Below are 21,841 nucleotides of genomic sequence, written 5' to 3'. Positions count from 1 at the left end.
GTTTCGCCTCTATTGAAAGTGGAATGATAAAATTTAAAAATCGTATCGGCGCTGATGATATCATCATCAAGAGAGGGGAAAGTGGAATGGTAGATAACGTTTTTAGAGGGTCAAAACCGTAATCATAAATTATATTTCTGCTTCTTTAAAAATGGATTCAACTCCCTAACTGTCCTTATTCTGCAATATTCGAAGCTACGAAAAAAAAATATTTTGACATGTGAAATAAAATCTTCTTTTCTCAGGGATCGAAAGGGATAAGACAATGGTAGATAAATTAATGAACATACCAAGTGATGATACACAAAACTACCCCATCTCTAGATTCCAATTAATGTTTAAAACGTATGGACACTTAACTTAATGAACCAAAATATGATGAATTTAAATTATTGAATAAATGAAAAAAATCAGAAATACCAGCTTAGAAGATGAAAATGAGCTAGAACAGACCCTACCTATATCTGATTTACAGGATACTAATAATTATGGGTGAGTTCTACCATTGTCATTGGTTTACTTGTCAACTTAGGATGGTCTTTTTGGTTGTTTCCCTAAAAATGCCTAGTGAAAAATAGAAAAGCCCAACCTGTGTTATTTTACTTAGGTCAGGTTAGGTTGGGTTAGTTTACATTGGTTACAAGGTAGCCTTACAAGGTTGGGGCACTGCAGGTAAAGACCCTGCAGGCGTTAGGCATTATTAGGGAAAGCACCTTATTTTAACTTTTCAAATAGAACAGATAGCTGTAAAGATTAATTTAGTTTTACAGATTAAACTCAAAATTTTCTTATAATTATGAGTTTTTATATTTTCTGGGTTGTTTAGATGAATTAGAATGTTAATTTTGACTTTTTGATATGATGTGCGTTTAAATGTATTTATTAGTTAATGTCTTTTAAACTTTTTGAATACTTTTGTAGCTATTGATAAATTTCTTTTATAATTGTAGAGAATCAGGATTAAGAAAAGTTCTATATCAAACTAATTATAAAGATCAGGTCAGATTTATCTCTATAACTAACTATCAACTTGTTGTCCGGGAGTTTATGGGTTCGAATGTCTACCCAAACAGTGTCACAACTAAAGATGTTAAAAGTTGAAAACTACTGCTCTATGTAAAGTGCGCGACATAAAAAGTAAGAATAGAGGAGACCGTGGCCCAAATGCGTGGTTAGGTCTTTCAATGAAAGGGGTGGTTATCTACAATAGTTGGGATGTTAGTGACTTGGGACCTACTTTAATCAACCGTCCCCAGAGGTATTTAACAGGTATATAATAGAATTATCTGTCTCTATATCTATCTATCTATCTATCTATCTATCTATCTATCTATCTATCTATCTATCTATCTATCTATCTATCTATCTATCTATCTATCTATCTATCTATCTATCTATCTATCTATCTATCTATCTATCTATCTATCTATCTATCTATCTATCTATCTATCTATCTATCTATATATCTATCTATCTATCTACCTATCTATCTACCTATCTATCTATCTATCTATCTATCTATCTATCTATCTATCTATCTATCTATCTATCTATCTATCTATCTATCTATCTATCTATCTATCTATCTATCTATCTATCTATCTATCTATCTATCTATCTATCTATCTATCTATCTATCTATCTATCTATCTATCTATCTATCTATCTATCTATCTATCTATCTATCTATCTATCTATCTATCTATCTATCTATCTATCTATCTATCTATCTATCTATCTATCTATCTATCTATCTATCTATCTATCTATCTATCTATCTATCTATCTATCTATCTATCTATCTATCTATCTATCTATCTATCTATCTATCTATCTATCTATCTATCTATCTATCTATCTATCTATCTATCTATCTATCTATCTATCTATCTATCTATCTATCTATCTATCTATCTATCTATCTATCTATCTATCTATCTATCTATCTATCTATATATCTATCTATCTATCTATCTATCTATCTATCTATCTATCTATCTATCTATCTATCTATCTATCTATCTATCTATCTATCTATCTATCTATCTATCTATCTATCTATCTATCTATATATCTATCTATCTATCTACCTATCTATCTATCTATCTATCTATCTATCTATCTATCTATCTATCTATCTATCTATCTATCTATCTATCTATCTATCTATCTATCTATCTATCTATCTATCTATCTATCTATCTATCTATCTATCTATCTATCTATCTATCTATCTATCTATCTATCTATCTATCTATCTATCTATCTATCTATCTATCTATCTATCTATCTATCTATCTATCTATCTATCTATCTATCTATCTATCTATCTATCTATCTATCTATCTATCTATCTATCTATCTATCTATCTATCTATCTATCTATCTATCTATCTATCTATCTATCTATCTATCTATCTATCTATCTATCTATCTATCTATCTATCTATCTATCTATCTATCTATCTATCTATCTATCTATCTATCTATCTATCTATCTATCTATCTATCTATCTATCTATCTATCTATCTATCTATCTATCTATCTATCTATCTATCTATCTATCTATCTATCTATCTATCTATCTATCTATCTATCTATCTATCTATCTATCTATCTATCTATCTATCTATCTATCTATCTATCTATCTATCTATCTATCTATCTATCTATCTATCTATCTATCTATCTATCTATCTATCTATCTATCTATCTATCTATCTATCTATCTATCTATCTATCTATCTATCTATCTATCTATCTATCTATCTATCTATCTATCTATCTATCTATCTACCTATCTATCTACCTATCTATCTATCTATCTATCTATCTATCTATCTATCTATCTATCTATCTATCTATCTATCTATCTATCTATCTATCTATCTATCTATCTATCTATCTATCTATCTATCTATCTATCTATCTATCTATCTATCTATCTATCTATCTATCTATCTATCTATCTATCTATCTATCTATCTATCTATCTATCTATCTATCTATCTATCTAGGACTTTACTATCTACAATGCAGAAAGGTTTAACAGACTTGCAGAAGCAGATTATGTTCCCTTCAATTCTTTAACTCTCAGCAAGTAAGGTTTTATTTCCTTTTTCAAATTTCAAGATTTTTTTTTAATGCTATAATTATGTAAGAAGGTAAATTTGCTTTAAGCTCTAATAAACTATAGAAAATATGTTAATATTTTAATAAAAAGTAGTTAAAATGTGTTAAATTATATTTAACAAATTTCCTATTTGTAGGAACGATGAAAAAAATCAGTTAGCCCAGGTAAGACTTTTAGGCGGTTTCAATTTTATCATATATGGGCCACAAACGAACTATTTGAAGAAATAAAACAGTACTTGTGATTCCTTTTTTAGTTTATGCTAGGTTAGGTGAAGGTTAGAAGTTTGAAGTTTAGATTCATCCCACCAATATTAAATAAGAGTACTCAAAGTTTTTATATAGTTCGTGCTTTTATACCTTTCTTGGTCCAGGGAAGATTTATAACTATTTTGGGGAAGGATAAATTAACATATCAAGATAAATCACACTTGCATTTTTTCAATCTTCGAATACAGAGATCCTAGGGGTGCAGCCACTGCACTAGTAAACTATAAACAATTAATATTATTTAGTATTTGAAAAAGAGACCAGGAACCACCACAGAAAGCTCAGTGCAATGGTGGAAAAAAGTCAAGAAAAATAAGAATAAGAATAAGGTAAGATAATGGAATGAAGTTGATTAAATTAATATCATAAAAAAGTCATAAAAATACAAATCTATTTCTACTGAGAACAAGGTAAAGCTAGTTTTTAAAATTCAAAAAAAAATAAAGTTAATTGATAAGATTTTATAAGACTTAAATTTACAACAAGGTACTTTGAGAGAAAACGTCATTAAATAGAAATAATCGCAATTAATAGTTAATTATTGCACCGTATTCTAGACAATTTTTCGCGGATATTATAAGACCCAAGCTAACAAAACTGCTATTGATTTTATGATTTTTATTTTAATATATGTGGAAATTGTGTAATACGATGCTATAAGTTTACATTTTTTTCGGTATGGCTTATAACCGGTTCTAATCCAGTGGATATTTTCAAAGGCATACTGGAAGTTATTTTCTTGTATTCATTCGAATCCGGTGGATATGAACCGGTTCTCATCCATACGAAAAGGTATGTCTAGCATCGTATTATATCCAGTTTTCTACGAATATAAAAATGAACAATAAAAAGATTAAAACAAGTTTTTTTAGCCGGTGCCTTCGGCACCTCGGGGCTAAAAAAAACTAGTTTTTAACTTATAATTGTACATTCTATATCCGCGGAAAGCCGTTTACAATATGATGCGAGAAATAACTATTAAGTGCTTGTTTATCTTTCTGTCACTTTTGAATATTAATTGTCATGACAAAGAAAAACCGCAGTTTGGTGTAATCAATTAATTGCTGTGGTAACGTATTTACAATACTCAATAGGAATCTTTTAAAATTAGTGTGGCTTTGAAACCGAGTAATATCCGCTAAAAATCGTAAAATATATGTCTAATTTTAATCCAATATTTTTTAATAACCGCGGAAAGCTATCTATAATACGATGCAATAGATAACTATTTTAGGATTTTGTACAAAAACAAAAAATGTTGATACTTTAAGATTTTTCGCCTAGACGAAAAATGAACTATAAACTATAAACTATTTGAAATCTTATTGCCTATGATAGTTTAAGGTAAAAGGACTTCGAATGGTAAGGGCTTACAGCAAGGGTTATCATACGTTTATAAAAAAAATATTAAATTTTCTTTTACCGACCAATCCCATTCGTTCTCTGTTGCCACATAAGTTCGCTAATAAAGCATTTTAGCGGGATTTTGATAACATCTTTTATTTCTCGATTACATAAGAATTACAAATAGTTTTCTTAAAAAGATTTGTTTTGTAATAGTTATTTATATTGGTTTTAATCAATACTTTTTCCTGTCATAATGAAAAAATCCTTTTCAAATAAAATGTCAAATGTTTTTCGTGAAAAATTGTTTTAAACAGTTTTATCGTCTATAGGGTTTTATGTATTTGTGCTCATTTCGAATAGTTATTTATCGCATCGTATTACAGACAGCTTTACGCAGATATTGAAATGAAAAAATATAAGATAAAAAAACAGTTTTGTCAACCAGACCTTCCGCACGTCGGGGCGAGAATTATTTTATGATTTTTCTGTTCGTGGAAAAATTTTTGCAATCTATGTAATTACACGAAGAAAATACCTCAAATACAGCACATCAGACCAGAGGGATGAATTTATCCCTTGGAAAACTAAGGAGGGTGTATCCACCCCCCCCCCCCCACTTTACGAGGATCTACAACAGACGGACGGACCTATGTAGATAGTTGTAAAGTAGATGCTAGGTATTGAAAATAATAATAATATTCACCTTGCTTGAGCAAATGTATTACATACAATGATAAAAAGACAGACCAACAGTTAGATTTAAAGAGTATATATGCTACTACACAACTGTAAATATTAAGATATGATTTGTAATCAAGTTTATCTTCTATTTAGGGACATGGATAGTTATTCCGCGATATTATTCGATTTAAACTATTCAATGTTGAGTTGGTGACTATTGTCATTTTCAAACATCTTTTTCTTACAGATAAAGTAATTTTTTATAGACATCTGATGGTGGTTTTAAGCTATTTTTCTTAGACCTATCTCTATTGAGGGAAAGAGTTAGGCAGGCTGCAGCAAGTAACTCAATAATCATGATTTTCCTTTAAAATTATTTCATGGTATAAATTAAACAAGGATGACAACATCCATAAAAGCGAAGCACTGAAACGGTAGGACAAACGGACATTAACACTTGTATAGTGTCTGAATTGAATAATCAGAAGAGTTGAAGCAAAATTGTAAGTATATTTGTTGAAAAAATGCTTGATACATGATAATGTTTATGGACATACTTACATCTTTAGGACTTGATTACAGAGTTGCTTCGCTTATAATATTGTTCTTTGTTGTCCCAGGAATCAATATACCAAAAATCAAATCAAACGGAAAATTAGATCACTTAAAAATTTGTTGTTAAAAAAGTAGAAAATCGACATGTTTAAAATGGACGTACGGACATTCTGGTAATGATTATAGAGTTGCTACGCTTTCTAAATCGTGCCCAACTACTACAGGAATCATCATGCAAAGTTTGAAATCGATAGGACAATTCTAACATGCCTAAATTAATGAATAAAAGCTATCTTTCTCGGACGGACGGACGGACGGACCGACCGACCCTAATTATAGGAAAGCTTCGCTTTTAATAAAAATGTCAATATCTTACCCTAATCCCGCTACTATCTACGTATTTCAACGACATATGTTGAAATATTATAAATGGGCTGATGAGACAGAATCTAGGGATTAACAATTTCAATTTTTCTATATATTTATTTAAACACATTATCTATAATACAAAGTAGAATGATGTCTGTCCGTCCGTCTGTCCGCCCCTTAAGATCTCGGTAACCACTGAACCGATCGGATTCTACTCTTCAGGAAAAATACCTACTGGTCCTGTGGTGGTTTTAGGCTATTTTCTTGGGGGGTGGGACACCCTCAACCACCCAAAAAACAAAAAAAATCCCCCCCATTTTTTTGCTTAAGATTTCCTTGATTATTTTTTTGCTGAAGATTTCCTTGGTCCTTTTACGAATTTCGCCAAAATAGTTTTTTTGATTACCTCTTGGGGCAAAGCCCCTAGATGCTAGAAGCGAAGCCGCTAGTTGTTTATAAGTAATTACAACATGGTTCAAACCCAATTTATTACACCTGTACAAAAACCGGTTTGGTGCCCTGCTGAAAACAAATGTATCGTTACGTTTCATCATAGAGAAAAAAATAAAAGAGAGGAATCGAAGCAACTAGAATACGAAAGTAGGCAGTGGGCCTAGAGGCCTACTCAGCGCTGTTGCCGCGATAAAATTTATTGCTATTCCACTACTTTTCAAATGGGAGGATTAAAAATTATTTAAAAAAATATTTTTTTTACTTTTTACTATTTCCATATTTAGGGCAAGAATATTAGATTAGATATTTTCGTTTTAATGTTTTAATTAAAAATTACATAGAATTTTATTTTTATTTAAAAAAAATTTGTTCATGAAAGATGAATCCTTCTATTTCTAAAAAGGGGGAAATTTTTTTCATAATGAACATTCAGCTGATTCTGACCGCCTACGGCTGTTTGCTAAATATCGCTTTTCTTTTTATTCACATTATTATTTATGATTGACTTACAAAAAGCCCTGGGCGGTTTTTGATTTTCGTCTGCTTCTAAATTTAGGGAGGGGGAAGTAGTATTTTGAAAAAGGGGTGAGTATTCATCCTCTTATCCTTTTTCCTTATGCGTTTCATAGACAATTACTACTCTATATAAAAAAAATCTGGAATTTCATGCAATAGATATGTAAGTAAAAAGCTAATTTTGTTACTTATTATATAGCTTCGCTATTTATGGTATAAGTATTCTTGTTAAAATATGAATTACTATTTTTACTAATACTTGAAATTCCTGTAATTCTAAACTTATTATAGGCTAGTTGAGTTGATATAATAACTGATAATCTAAACCATTTTCTTTTTAGCAACCATTGTTGACTTTATATTCTGTACATTTTGTAAATAATTTTATTCAAATTAGGAAAAAAATCTAATTTCTTTCATTATTTATTAATTTCTAGGGTTAATCATATGAGGAGCTTTTTAATAGAATAATACACGGCAGCGATGTTGAAAAGAGACTATCCAAGGAAAAACACACAGCTCAATTTGTAGGAATATATTTCGATTAAATCACATCTAATCCTTGTCAACCTGCACAAAATTAACCATATTTCAAATATTTATAGTAAAATCAGATATATATTTTGAAAAAACTTAGGTTATTTTAAAGTAAAGAAACAACAAAATAATGAAAAAGTGCTCGAAAATACAAAGAAAAAGTTAAATGTATTATAATGAATATGGTTATCCCTTCTATTATTCTTTACTGTACAAAGGTTTGTTTGAAACTGAGCAATTTAACCGCTGGTTTTGGTGTAAAGGGAAGGGGTAGAAGGGATAGGGGTTTAAAAGAATCAAAGTTCAAAAGAATGAAAGTTTTGTACTGTATGACTTTTGTTTTTTTAAAAATATTGCAATTAGCAAAACAGAAATACGTGAATGTGTTGAAAAGATTTTAATTTTACATGAAAGTGTATGAAAAAATGTCATAAATTAAACAATAAAGTATTAAAAGTATTTTTAGTAATGATTAACAACAAAGCAACAAATGTAAATTTATATTTAGATAAAAAAACAAGTAAAATTACAATTTTTTATTTAATCCATTTCTTAGTGTGTCAAATTTATTGATGTATTCAGCTTCCCGAATTTTTCTGTAGTTTGATGAGTCCAGTTTGCATTTTTCTAAGACCGAAAGCTTCATGTTGGTCATGCTGTGTCCAGGTAGATTAAAATGTTTTCCTGTTGGGTATTTGTCATGATCTGTGCTTCTGACATAACCAAGGTGTTGGCCAAACCTAACTTTTAGTTTAGCTTGTGTTTCACCGATGTATTGAACAAAATTACATGCAGCTTTGTCACAGGAAATGCAGTAAACAACATTTTTACTTTCACAGGTAACACTCTCTTGTAGATTGATGTAAATTTTCTTGTTATTTGAGCTAACAACTTTTTTACCTTCTTGAATATAGCTACAGGTATTACATCTTGGTTGTTGGCATTTTTTGAGGCCAGGTAAAGATCTCTGTTTTCTTGATGGTAATTTTGTCTTTACAAGGCGTGCTCTTAAGCTAGCAGATCTTGGCTGTCTGTAAGCAACCATGGGAGGGTGGGGAAAAATTTCTTGTAGGCGTTGGTCATTCAATGTCATAAATTTCCATGCATCCTTAAATATTTTTGACAGTGGGGGCAATGATGGATGGTAGGATACAACAAAGGGTATTCTGTTTTTCTTCTCTCTTATCACTTTCTGAAGGGCTTCACTCCTTTTTAGATTTAAGGCTTTTTGTATGCTTGTGTTGATCAGTTTCTCGTCATAATTTCTCATCAGTAAAAATAGTTTGAGTTCATCTAGTCTTTTCATCAAAGTGTCTTCTTCTGAGCATATTCTAACTAGTCTGTGGCACAACGAATATGGGATATTATTTATTGTATGTGGTGGATGGCAGGATGAAGGAAGAAGATATTGCATTCTGTCTGTTGGTTTTCTATACAGGTCTGTAATGATTTTTTCGTTTTTTATGGTTACCAGAGTGTCCAAGAAGGGTATGCTACGTGAAGAATAGCAAAAGCAGTCATGTTGTTCAGTAATATTGCATGGGAAAGGGCAGGTGTAGCTGTGGGTGAATTTAATTGTTGGATGAATTTTGTTGATGTTTGTCAGGTAAGTTTCAAGGTTGTCCACACTTCCTAGCCATATGAAAATAATGTCATCTAATAATCTTGCAAATTTTCTGATAAGATCTGTGTCTGGTTCAATCTGTGTTGCCATGTGTCTCATAACAGGATCAATTAACATTCCCATGGTTAATGTAGAAGAATTTACAGCTGAGGGAGAGCCCATTGCTGTACCAATTGTTTGACGATATAAGTCTTTACCAAATTGAAAGAAATTGCAGCTGAATACTAGGTTTAGAAGTTGAAGTATTAGAGTTGCAGGAACAGCTAAATCTTTGCTTTTGGCAAGAGCTTCGGCCATAGCTCTGGTGGCATCCTCCTTGCAGATGTTTGTATACAGGGCAGTGACATCAACAGTTACAATAATAGCATCATCAGGTATTCCTCCCTCTGAATTTATTTCTTCACACATATTGAGGAAGTCTCTAGTGTCCTCTAGGTTTTTTAATAATAATCACCTAAACAAATGACATTTCGAAGCTATAAATTAGAAAATTAAATAAAATGTACACAAAATTAATGTAAATAATTGGTCATCCGAAACTATTTTCATTTCGTGTGTCCTGAAGGAATTCCAAGTATTATAGGACATTTTACTTTTAAATAAAATACTCTAATATTTTCTCGTCCAAAGTAGTTGTATGTATTTGTATATATTCGTATGTCATATTTTTGCATTAGAATTGCACACTTATCTATTTCCCATTTATATTGATTTTTAAAATACTATTTTGATGTTTTGTTTATGGATGAAACGTCAGGGAGGGAAGGAAGGGACATTGGACTGAAAATTAAACTAGTACCGAAAGTTTTATAACTGCGTTATCTTGGTCGTTGACTAAAAACCTTTGGCTACTTCTTATATTGAATCTTGTTAGTTCAACCAATAAATAAATCTAAAAAATGGATAATGTTGTTTAATTCATTAAGGTTGTGTATCAATTTATCATCCATTGTCTTATCTCTTATTGTACCTGATGAAACGTCCACATCTGATGCGAGAAGTCTACTAATGTTAAACAAATCATTTTTTAAGAGTGAAAACAGAAATTGGGTAAATTTCCACTTTCAATGAACCAACAATTGTCTCATAAATTTAAAAATAAAACAATTCTTAGAATACACAAAGAACCTAACAAGAACTATTTTGTTAATAAAAATAGTAAAACAAGTTATATACAGTAGAATTTTTCAAGTCATTTTTTTATGATAAATGAAAAATTGTAGTGTGAAATTAAACAGAATTCTATAAAGGCCTTAGGAAACCAAAAAGATATTGAAATTCTCTTAATTTTCTTGTTTAAAATGACGTAGAGACGTCGGACATCCTTTAGTAATACAATATTTGCTCTGGTAATTCATAAATGTCAACTTTGACGATTTTGGAGTGTGTTTTTATGGATGTTAAACTAGCTTTTCTTTAAATTGAGTCCACGTTGTACGGACAGAACGTATAGCTCTGAAATTAACATTCAGAGGCTCTAAATGTCAATTTTTTGTTTTAAACTTTGTAAATCGATTTTAAACTTGAATTGTTGTTAATATAAAATATTGAATTCGTTGTTGCTTTATATTTACGTTTATCTTTTTTTAAAGCTTTTATGGATGATGTTATCCTTGTTTTTATTACCACCATAAGACATTTTCAAACTATCCATCTAAATTTTGTTCTTAAAATTACCATTAATCTCATTATTAATGTGTCTAGGACATTAAATTTACGACATATAGTTATTTACACAAAAAAACAAGGATAATTGTGGACATAGGTAATTTTTTAATGTACTAAAAGGATAAAATAGTAGTTATAATTAGAAAGAATTATATATTTTGCCACGGACGGAGGGGGATAAAATTTAGAGTTCCCAAAGGCTTGATTGGGTAATTATATATATTTTTATTTAATTGTTAGGGGGGATGAGGGGGTTTCACTTTACCCTCCACCATAGACGTCTATGTGCTTTGTAATAAAAGTAGCCTCACAGTGGGATCTTTTGCCAAAAAACGGGACATTTAGAGTAGACAAAAGTAAACTTCAATAAATAAGCATGTATTTGAAGAAATGATGTAATTTCTTTTGCTTTAACTCGGAAATAACTTAAATTTTGCCTCTGTTAACTTCTTATGTGCATTTGGTAAGTACGTCTTGCTGTTTTGGAGGAGCAAAGCTACCCTATTTTTAAAAAATCTATAAAACTTCATAACTTTAGTTAGGATAGGAATATTTTAACAAAATCAACGTCTATGTAAATATTTCTTCAATGCAAACAATGTTTGTGAACAAGAATATAGCGTCAGGTGCACCCATTTCGAGTCCCGGCATTTTTAGGTAGGTCCAGTATAAGTAAAATAGGACACTTATAAGGCATGTTTTCAAATATTTTTTTTACAGATATAAACAACAATAACATAATTTTCAAAACACTTTTGATTTTGTGTTAATACCTTTATTCTAGGTCTAGCTATCTTCATTTAAAGTTTGTATAAGAATATAAGCATAATAACTTAAATTATATTCTCTCTCAAACGTATATTTCTCTCTCTCTCTCTGATGCGTATATAATGTTTTTGCAATATTATAATTAATCTCTAAATTTGAATTTCTGCTGGACCAAAACCAGTTAGAACTACAAATTTTTTTAGAACACATGAAATTTAGCAAAAATTGCTAAAATAAAAGTATTTTTAAGTCATCTTTATTTAACGACTCCTTTATCCCTTAAATGTCCCTTAAAACCGCGAGAACGGCAAAAATCGTTAAAAATCACGTCAACGGCGGCAAATAACGGCGAAACGGTTCGCCAGAGGCAAATGATGCATAAGTCAAGAAAGATCCGCCTTAATAAGTTTGAAAATATTGCAGAGATGACTTTGGGCTCTAAAATGACTCCTTCCCCCTCTAACGGGGGAAAATTTAAAATTAACAAGAACGAAATTGTTCAAACCATGCAATGTAAAATGCTCAATTACTCAAAAACGGACAAGAGGCCCCAGGTTGTGAAAACTGTTTTATACACAATACATGTTGTATATTAATATTATTATTGCAAAACCCGGGGCCTCCTGTCCGTTTTTGGGTAAAATGGAGAAAACTGATTTTTTGGGGTTAAAAATCTTAATATTTTTGGTGAAAATTTCTCACAAAATGTCAATTTACACCACCAAAAAAATATTTTTTTAAATTTTTTCTTTAATTAGACATTGGTACAGGTATCTGAAAAGTACCTCAATAAATTTTTTTTTTCATAAGATGAACATAAATGTATTTTTTGTTGCCTTGAAAAAATTGTGTAAAAAAATCTGGAAAATCATCAAAACTGAAAAGAAATTTTTCACTACCTTTTTTAAAAATGGCATAAACCCGCCAAAAATTAATATTTTTTAAAAATTTCTTTTCTAGCTGTCTACTTACAGCCATTATTAGGTCCTAGGATAGATAAAAGTCGATTTTAGATTTTTTGGATGTCCCGATTTTTTCCAAAAGATCCCACTGTGAGCCTATTAGGATGAAACCCCTACAGATGATAAGGAATTCAGAGAGATGAATAGACATCTTTGTACGTTGCATTATACATTGGAATAATAATCTGAATGCTGTATTTTGTCTGACGATCGGAGAACTTACGTCCAGCTATAACGTAGCAACGCCACTAAAACTAGAAACAATTAGATATGTCTATTATAATTAATTTTATAACAAATTGTCTTAAATGTCATATTTGTTGTTCGGAAACATTTGCAAACATTGTTTATTAGCGCAGCAACAGCATATAGATATGTCTGCCTGTCCGTCTGTCTGTCACCCATACAAGGACGGCTCATAATAACCTCTGTTACTCTGTCTAAGACAGGTGGAAATAATTAGAAAATTATGCTTTACAAGTCTTTTAGCTTCCTATTTCTCTTCCTTTTATTTTTCTATAGGCAAAATTTATTGACACTGTTAGTTTCTACAACCCAATCAACACTTACCAAAAATAACCAAAGAACAGTATAATTTACAGTCCAATGTTCCCTCCCTCCCTCCCTAATGCGCACGCACATCAGTATTATAAAATGAGAGGAAATGTGGGGACACCTTTGTCTTGGGGGCGAGTTTAATTCTATTCTCGCTGTGACAAAAACATTTAATTGTAGCCAGGGGGCGGATAAAGGGAAATCTTTCTGCAGTATCGTTTTTATATCGTTTGGACACCTTTCAGCTATGCATCTATTTATAAGTATATATATATCCATCTCTGTATATAATTGGATGGATCTTAATCAATCTTTTTAAAATATATCTATCTATATTTTTTTTATCTACCAATCTATCTATCTACATCTTAATATATTCTACTATATGCAGTAGTAAGTTTTTTTGTCCTTTAGAATTTGCTAATCGATTGAATGCTCTGTTTATATAAATCTTCACATAAGTCTTGGGGTAGCTTTAGGCTATTTTTAACTTCTTTCCTCTCCTTTCTAATACAGAAACCCTATATGCTAAGGGAGCAGCTTCAGGTCTAAAAATAAAGAAGACCGGATATAGAAAAAAAATATTGCTCCAAGTTTTAAAATGGTTTTCTAACCAATACTTAGTGTGCTTTATTTTAAAAAAAATAGATCCCATAAATTTAGGAGAAATGTAAGACTAATATTTTATTATGTATCCCATACTGCTATAAATTATACAAGAATAGAATTATACATGTGAGGCCTTAATAAGATAGCAAGGACACTACATATGTTTAAAGACATAAAAAATAGAAATAATTAACTATATCAAGTTAGATTTATACACCAAATGAAGATTTATTGTGATAATTCTGTCTGGTAAATACAATTATCAATTGTATTTTTTACAAGAAAATTGTTTTATTAATATTGATTAACATTTTGGTGCTTTCATAGAAAGTAAATTGTTGAGTATTGAATTGATACTCCCCCACTCTTTTTTTAGTAATAAATTGAAAAAAATGGATCGGGGGGAGTAATTTATAGTCTGTTTTTTTTTAACTCTAGATTAGGTTAAGCCTCGGTATTCGGTAGAAATTTTAAATTTGTGAAATAGTCATATATCTTTCTTTTACATTTAAAGATATTAGAAATATATATAAAATATCTTGAAGTAAAATTATGCTTTAAAGTTACTACCTATATATAAATTTTAAAATTAAGCTACAAATGAGCTACAAAATGAAACCTTGGATCTTGATTTGTGAATTAAATTCTGCACTAATTTTGCTTTACTTACCAATTTAAAGAAGCGCAGCAACTCTATGATTATTATTTTTTAGGATAAAGATGACTCAAACAATCCTCCTTTACCAGCAAATATACCAGATCTGATCAGAGGAACAGTGACATATTTTATTTAAAAAATCATAGCTATATTATTAATTTGTTATTTAGAGAAATCTTCTAAATATTTAAGCATCATTTCCTACGAAATATCTAAGTATTTTGAAAAAAATCTATTTACTCGAGGTGGGATCGAGGAGACATTTGACTGTAAAATAACTTGTACTCAACGTTGATTCAAAAACTTTGGTTAGTTTTATCAAATTTTGATTAGATGGTTACAAAAGAATAGCGTCCAAAATTTTCATAATGTAAAGTAGGGGTTATTTTGTATATCATCGCTGGTGATGTGCATCAGGATATATAAGTTGGAAGGGATTTTAATGTTAGGGGGAGATTTGAAATCTGTATCAAATTTTAAGCCTTTTTTTTTATAAAATTAGTTTTTTGTATAATTCTTTATCTAAAAGCGGAAATGCAATTTAATCTAATTAATTTTGACCAATAGGATAGGTGGATTAGAAACTACCTGCGCTCTAATTGGGTGAATGATGTAAGACACCTAAGCTTGTCTAATCAGAGCGCAGATATTTTTCAATCCACCAATCACAGATGTCAAAATTATTTAACTTAAATTGTATTTCTGCTTTTAGATAAAGAATTATACAAAAAAACGAATTTTATAAAAAAAAATCCTTAAAATTTGCAGTTTTCAAATCTCCCCCTAACATTAAAATTCCTTCCAACTTATACATCCTAATGTGCATATTTATCTTCTATTGTCTAATATCTCAAGAACCCTAACGTTTCTAAATTTGGCAACCAAAATAAAAAAAAAATAACTGTACCTGTGAAAAGGAATACTTCCCACATCTACTACAACCCCATCAAGCCTGGCTCCAGAAACTACTTCATATCCAGGTAAACCTACAATTGTAGCACCCTCCAGCCTAGCTCTAGAAACTACTTTATACCCAGGTAAACTTTCAACAGTAGCACCATCTAGCCTAAACTTTTATTTTATGAGTTTAGTTTAAAATTCCTTTTTAAGTGAATTCATCTTGTTCCATTTAGATTCAACAACTGACCTTACAATTTTTTTTAGCGGTACCAGAAATGCCTTCTAGCCTCTCAACATTTTACCCACAATATCCTCAATATTCAGCGGTATCTCAACCAATCAAGGTATAAAAATGTTCCATGCAGCTAATCATTTTAAAAAAGTGTCCCAGAACAAACGACGGAGTGACAAATGTCGGAGTGGACAAACGCAGAAGTGTCTAAAATATTAAGTTGATTAAGTATTTCTATAGTATACAGGTTAGGTTAGATTAAAATAGTATGAGTAAACAAATAAGCCCTCCGCATGGGTTAGGCATTTAAGAAAAAACACTCCGACGTTTGTCACTCTTACGTTTGTCCAAGGACCTAAAAAAGAAGTAAAGATTTGATCAACTATTTATGTTTATTAAAAATATCTCATTATTAATTTTTTAAAATTATTTTGGTAATATTTCATAATTTCCAGAAAACTTTTTTGAAATTTAAAAGAACTAATTTTTAAGAATGTATAGAATACTTTGATATTGTTACAAAGGAATTTTTAATAACATAGTACTCGCTCCTCAGATATTAGTCAATATATTCCTTCATGTTATTGTTCAAGATAGGGGAATAGGGCAGGGAGTAAGGGAGGGGACAATAGGCAATAATTCAATATAAGAGTTATGAAAGAAAGGTCATGAAATCATTGAATAATAGATTTCCATAGTGTCATGTAAAGTGAAATCACAACTTGTTTTTGATGAAATATATTGAGATTTATGGTGTGATTTTTATATTACAAGATTATTGGACCCAGCCAGCTGCTAGCAAGAATATGACTGCCCCTTTTTATTCTGTTTATTTCCCTTGCCCCTTGCCCCCACCTCCCTTCTCCCTTCTCCCCGTCTGCTACATTTCAAACTAACACAACGAGTAGTTATTTCCCTTGCCCCCACTTCCCTTATCCCTTCTCCCCGTCTGCAATATTCAAAACATACACAACGAGTAGCGGCATTTCATGCGCAAGTACCCAAACTCAGTCAGAAACTGCTAAATTCTTGCACATTCCCTTTAAGCCAGTACCCAAAGTCTGAGACTCCTAAAAATTGAATATTCGATCCATTGTCCCCTCCCTTACTCCCTGGGAATAGGGGGTATGTTTATATTAGCCAGCTAGAAGTAACATTTATCAGGTCGTGCGAGCATTTCTTATAATATCCACGTATTCTATATCTATTTAAGTAAGCTTGAGTATATCTCTCTCATACATTAATTAAAATTTTTAGACTCAGAGTACCTCACCACCGTTAAGTTACTTTACTCGACCTATTGTGTATACAACCACAACTCCCAGAACAACCACACAGGTAATTTATTAAAAATGTTTTTAGGTTTGGTTTTATAGAGTAGTCTTTTTGTTACATGGTATTGTGGGGATCCCCTAGTATATTTTTTTTGGTTGTAAAATAGTTTTTTCTTTGGGCAGGGAATACTTTACTTTAACCAGTAGAAATATTCCTTGTAAAGCAAAGCCAAATCTGTAAAGCATTTAACAACATCTTAAGAGTCCTCTGAAAAGACAGACAGACATTGTTCTAACATGAATCCTTATAATAAAGTAATATGATGTTTGTGTGTACCCAAGGATCTTGCTAACCAATAAGGAATCGGGAAGGTTTATAACTAGTTTGGGGGTGTGTAAAATCCCCTCCCCCCCCCCCCCCCCTCAGAATAAAAATTAGGTTGGGATTGTACGTTTTCTTTTTGACACTAAAGCTAGGGGGACTGGGTAAAATTCAATTCACCACCACTTTAAGTGCCCCTAGAGGCCTCTAGTGGCCGTAGCCTGTAGTAGTAGATATGATAAAATCTAATTCCCTGATATAGAGTTTAAAATGTTTATAATTCAGAGACCATGGTACACATGGAAACCAACCTTTTATACAACTAGAAGAACAACTCCAAAAACAACTACAACAACCACAACTACTACAACTACAACCACAACAACTACTACAACTACAACTACCACCACTTGGACTACAACTACAAGGTAATTCTCTATGAATTAATACAGAACTAATATTTATTTCCAAAAACTTTTTTAAAGAGATATCTTTTCTTACCAAGTTATAAAGAAGCTTAAAGTATGTTTTGTTTATCTGACTGTCTGTACGTCCTTCTGTCTTTATGTAATGTATAATCAATCTTTTCTATCTTGCTATTTCACTATCTTGGTAAATTGCTAACTCTACAATAAATCTTTTTTTTCTAAATGTAAAGCTTATTAATTCTAATTCAAAAGTACATGTATGTGTACTAGTGTAGTATACGAAATAAATATTTTAGACCAACAACGCGATGGACAACTACACGTTGGACCACGAGAAGATGGACAACCACCACTAGAAGACCTCTTGTAAATCGATGGACAACTAGAAGGTTATAAATATTTTTGTATGGCTTATAGACTGTGTTCAGGGGAAACGAAAATAAAAAAAGGTTAAGGCTGTGAAAAAGGAATTAATTATAATTTTTTACATCATGTCGGTAAACAATTAAAAACAGTTTTTTTTCCACCAACCAAGGTTCAAAACATATTTAATTAAGATTTGTTGGTCTAAATTTTGACACAATGCTGAAATGCCACTCGAAGCCCTACTAGGAGCTGAACGGCTAACATTTAACCGCAGCCAATCTCAGCCACACTCAGTGACCTTCCACTCTGCCGCAACAATACAATTTGAATTTGGTGAACCCTGGTTCAAAATTAGGGCTAATACAATTAATAACATCATATTTACATCTAGCCACTGCATGGATCCTGCAAGCCTTGAATTATTCAATATAATTTTGATTTTTATATGCATTAACATTTTTAGAATACCCCCCACAACGAGGCCTACACCAAGACCAACACCAAGGCCAACACCAAGACCAACAACACAGCCAACTACAACTACAACAACAAACAATTACGATGATCTCTACAACAAGGAGTTAGATCTGGTATGTAATAAAACCCGCGAAATAACCTGAAAATAGAAGCTATTTAAAACGTCTATAAAAAAGGGGATGAATTTTAAAACTTTTGACCGAAGTATCCCGAATGACGTCCGCTCGGAAAATAATTTGTTCGTATCCTGGCCCAGAGCACGGGATTACACTTTTGGATATAGAAAACGAGGATATTGTTTCTCTCCGCTGCGTGGCTAATATATTATACAATATCCTCCTCTGACCATTGATGAATGTATTGACCAATAACTTAGGACTATATTAGCAACCTAAATTAAGGACAATAATTCCCCTGTCGCAATATCCACGTATTCTTAAGCAGTCCTACCTGATCAGAACCAAACCTACACTAGATTTTACCTAATTATAAAATATTCCCCTTACTTCTGAAACCACTTCTTAACATACCTACCCAGCTAATATAAAACCCATATAATTTATTTTCCCCTTTTTAACCCTACTTACCCAGACTAACTAGGAAACAAGGACTAGTGGATAACTGACTAGGTTGCAAAGTTTAATTTAATTTTTCCAATAAAATGTTTATTTTTTTTTGGAATTCTTATAATATATCAAACCCTTAATTTCCCCTTATCACCCAATATTACATACCAGGTGGCTATACAAATTCCTAAAGCCTATAAATATCTTTAAATATTTAAAAATTTTTAGTAGCAAAATTTAAAAAACCAACTTATAACCCCCAAAAGAATAAGAATAATAAATAAATATACACGAAAAATCAATAAGAAGAAATGGGAGAGGTGGGTGGGACACTCTCAACATTAAATAAAATATGAAAAGAAAACACTTAACAGCTTACCTATTTAGTTTTCACCAAAACATAAAATGATAAAATATTCTTTAACAGACGCGTCCAGCTAAAAGATTTCTCTACGACTGGGGTACAATTAGAATAATCATTATTCCCCCCCCCCCCCCCTACAATTCACCCTTGATGCACCCCAGCCCCTTGGATACATTTCCTTTCCCCCTTAACCTTCAATACTAAAATTGTACTGTCCAAAATAAAAATTTATTTAAATAATTTCTTACAATGGAAATGTATAACAATTAATCATTGTAAGGAGTGAGACAATATGTTCTTTTTTTTTTAAATTCAAAAATATTCAATTTAATTCTTATTGTAGGTTAGCCCTTCTCAGCCGACATCCTTAAGATACTTAACCGCTTGAATATTATTCATAATATTGAGCAGCTTAAGTTTACAATATCCTTTATTATGTTTAACCCCTTACTGCTTGAATTTTATAGTACGAATAGAGAAATCATCTTTGCATTAAATCTAAGTTTAGATATAAATTATGATGCGTTTTCAGTTGAATGGTCTAATATCAGTACAAAATTCCGTGGATAAACTAAAACCTGGAAACAGCCTTGATAACAGCTATCAGAACAGCATTCTTGGGTAAGAATTTAATAAATTTACTATGTGGGATTTTAGTCTCAAAAAAGTGCATGGTATCTATCCCCTGGAAAAACTTAAGGGGGTTGATACACCCCCTTGGCGTTCACACCCCTACCCCACAAAACCCCCTTAACAGCCAAGAGGGGTTTTAAGCTAAAAATGTGTGAAATAAGTTTAGGCGCTTCGCGCGTCATTTTACCTATACAAAATTACTTAAACTTTTGTGTATGTTTTAAAGGGGGATACTGGACAGATATAGGGGTGAATTCACCAACCGGAAAATAAATGATAACTATCTTGTTGAATGTATTACACTCCCATCAAGCTCGAACCCCCATACTACCCCTTGATTATTGTTTAATCCTCTTTATTAACTTTTGAATTTAAAGTTGTTTTAAGAATGAAAACCTTGAATACCTATATTGCGCTTTTTTTAGTGACAATTTTGAAACTGCGTCAAAACTACCAACTTTATCTGAAGGAAAGAAAATTATCAAATTTAACTAAAACATGATGATTTCATCCAAAAATAGCAAAGCTGTTTGAAATCATAGGCATTATTTACTGCCAACCATAGAGAGTGTTAAAAACGAAAGAGGTCGAATTACGAAATAAAAAAAAAGAGAAAAAGGGAAAGAATAGTTGTTTCTCGCATCGTATTATAAACGGCTTTCCGCGGATATAGAAAGTACAATTATGAGATTAAAACTAGTTTTTTTAGTTCCGAGGTGCCGAAGGCACCGGCTAAAAAAACTAGATTTAATCTTATGATTGTACATTTCTATATTCGTAGAAAGCTGGATATAATACGATGCTAGACATAGTTTTTTCGTATGGATGAGAACCGGTTCCTTTCCACCGGATTCGAATGAATACGAGAAAATATTTTATTATAACTCATATTTAACGTATACATGTATATATATTCAAACATTAGTGTATTATGAGAAAACGTGTCAAGTCATCATTTCAGACTTAAGGAACGAACTTTCGACCGACAGACATACACAACCACTTATAGAGTATCTTCGACTGATCTAGTTACAGAGTAGCTATGCTAATAAAAAAAATATGTCAATAATTTTTTTGATAATTTTCACTGTCACTGATTAGTTGGGAATTTGTATGAAATCTTTTATGGTGAAATTCAGGTAATTATAACTTTTTAAATAGTATTCATATTCTTTATAATCTATAATTTTTGATCAACTTCATACATTAAACTGTTTTTAACCTATTTTTTAATCATATATCAAAAATATACTATGACACCAGTAGAAACAGACTGCAGAGCCCAAATTTGAATTAAGTCCCCAATAAACTTTTTTGGGGGGATTTAAAAATTAATTTTATATGTTGCTGTGATCATTTTGACGGAAGCAAAAGCAACTTTTAGTTTGGGGTTAAATTGTTTCTTACAGAACAATTTTATGATTCAGTTTATATCAATACAATAATAAAAAAACTCTACTCTGTTCGATGGAAATAATTTTTTTTCTAAAACAATCAATTTCAGTAAAAAATTTAACATAATACAATAAAACACATTTGCTAAAGTTAAACCAATAAGATTTCTTGTTTCATTT

The 21,841-nt window shown here is 31.1% G+C and overlaps 1 protein-coding gene and 1 long non-coding RNA gene across 2 annotated transcripts; both read left to right on the top strand.

Moving 5' to 3' along the window:
* The first annotated feature begins 409 nt into the window (after nucleotides 1-409).
* LOC145332885 (uncharacterized) lies at nucleotides 410-3,102 on the top strand. Its single transcript, XR_013884367.1, has 3 exons — nucleotides 410-492; nucleotides 951-999; nucleotides 3,019-3,102. It is a non-coding gene; the product is annotated as an uncharacterized LOC145332885 (long non-coding RNA).
* A 12,524-nt stretch (nucleotides 3,103-15,626) lies between these two features.
* Nucleotides 15,627-20,762, top strand: LOC145331123 (uncharacterized). The gene is made up of 8 exons (XM_080175752.1): nucleotides 15,627-15,685; nucleotides 15,870-15,949; nucleotides 17,095-17,175; nucleotides 17,719-17,861; nucleotides 18,158-18,250; nucleotides 18,691-18,817; nucleotides 20,167-20,255; nucleotides 20,693-20,762. The coding sequence occupies exons 2-8, from the start codon at nucleotides 15,881-15,883 to the stop codon at nucleotides 20,760-20,762; spliced, it is 672 nt and encodes a 223-aa protein (XP_080031878.1). The 5' UTR covers nucleotides 15,627-15,685; nucleotides 15,870-15,880.
* The last annotated feature ends 1,079 nt before the right edge of the window (nucleotides 20,763-21,841 follow it).

Source organism: Acartia tonsa, chromosome 11 (assembly GCF_053477335.1).
Source record: "Acartia tonsa isolate MP-2025a chromosome 11, ASM5347733v1, whole genome shotgun sequence".
Classification (NCBI taxonomy): Eukaryota; Metazoa; Arthropoda; class Copepoda; order Calanoida; family Acartiidae; genus Acartia; species Acartia tonsa.
This window is presented reverse-complemented; position numbering and strand designations above follow the sequence as displayed.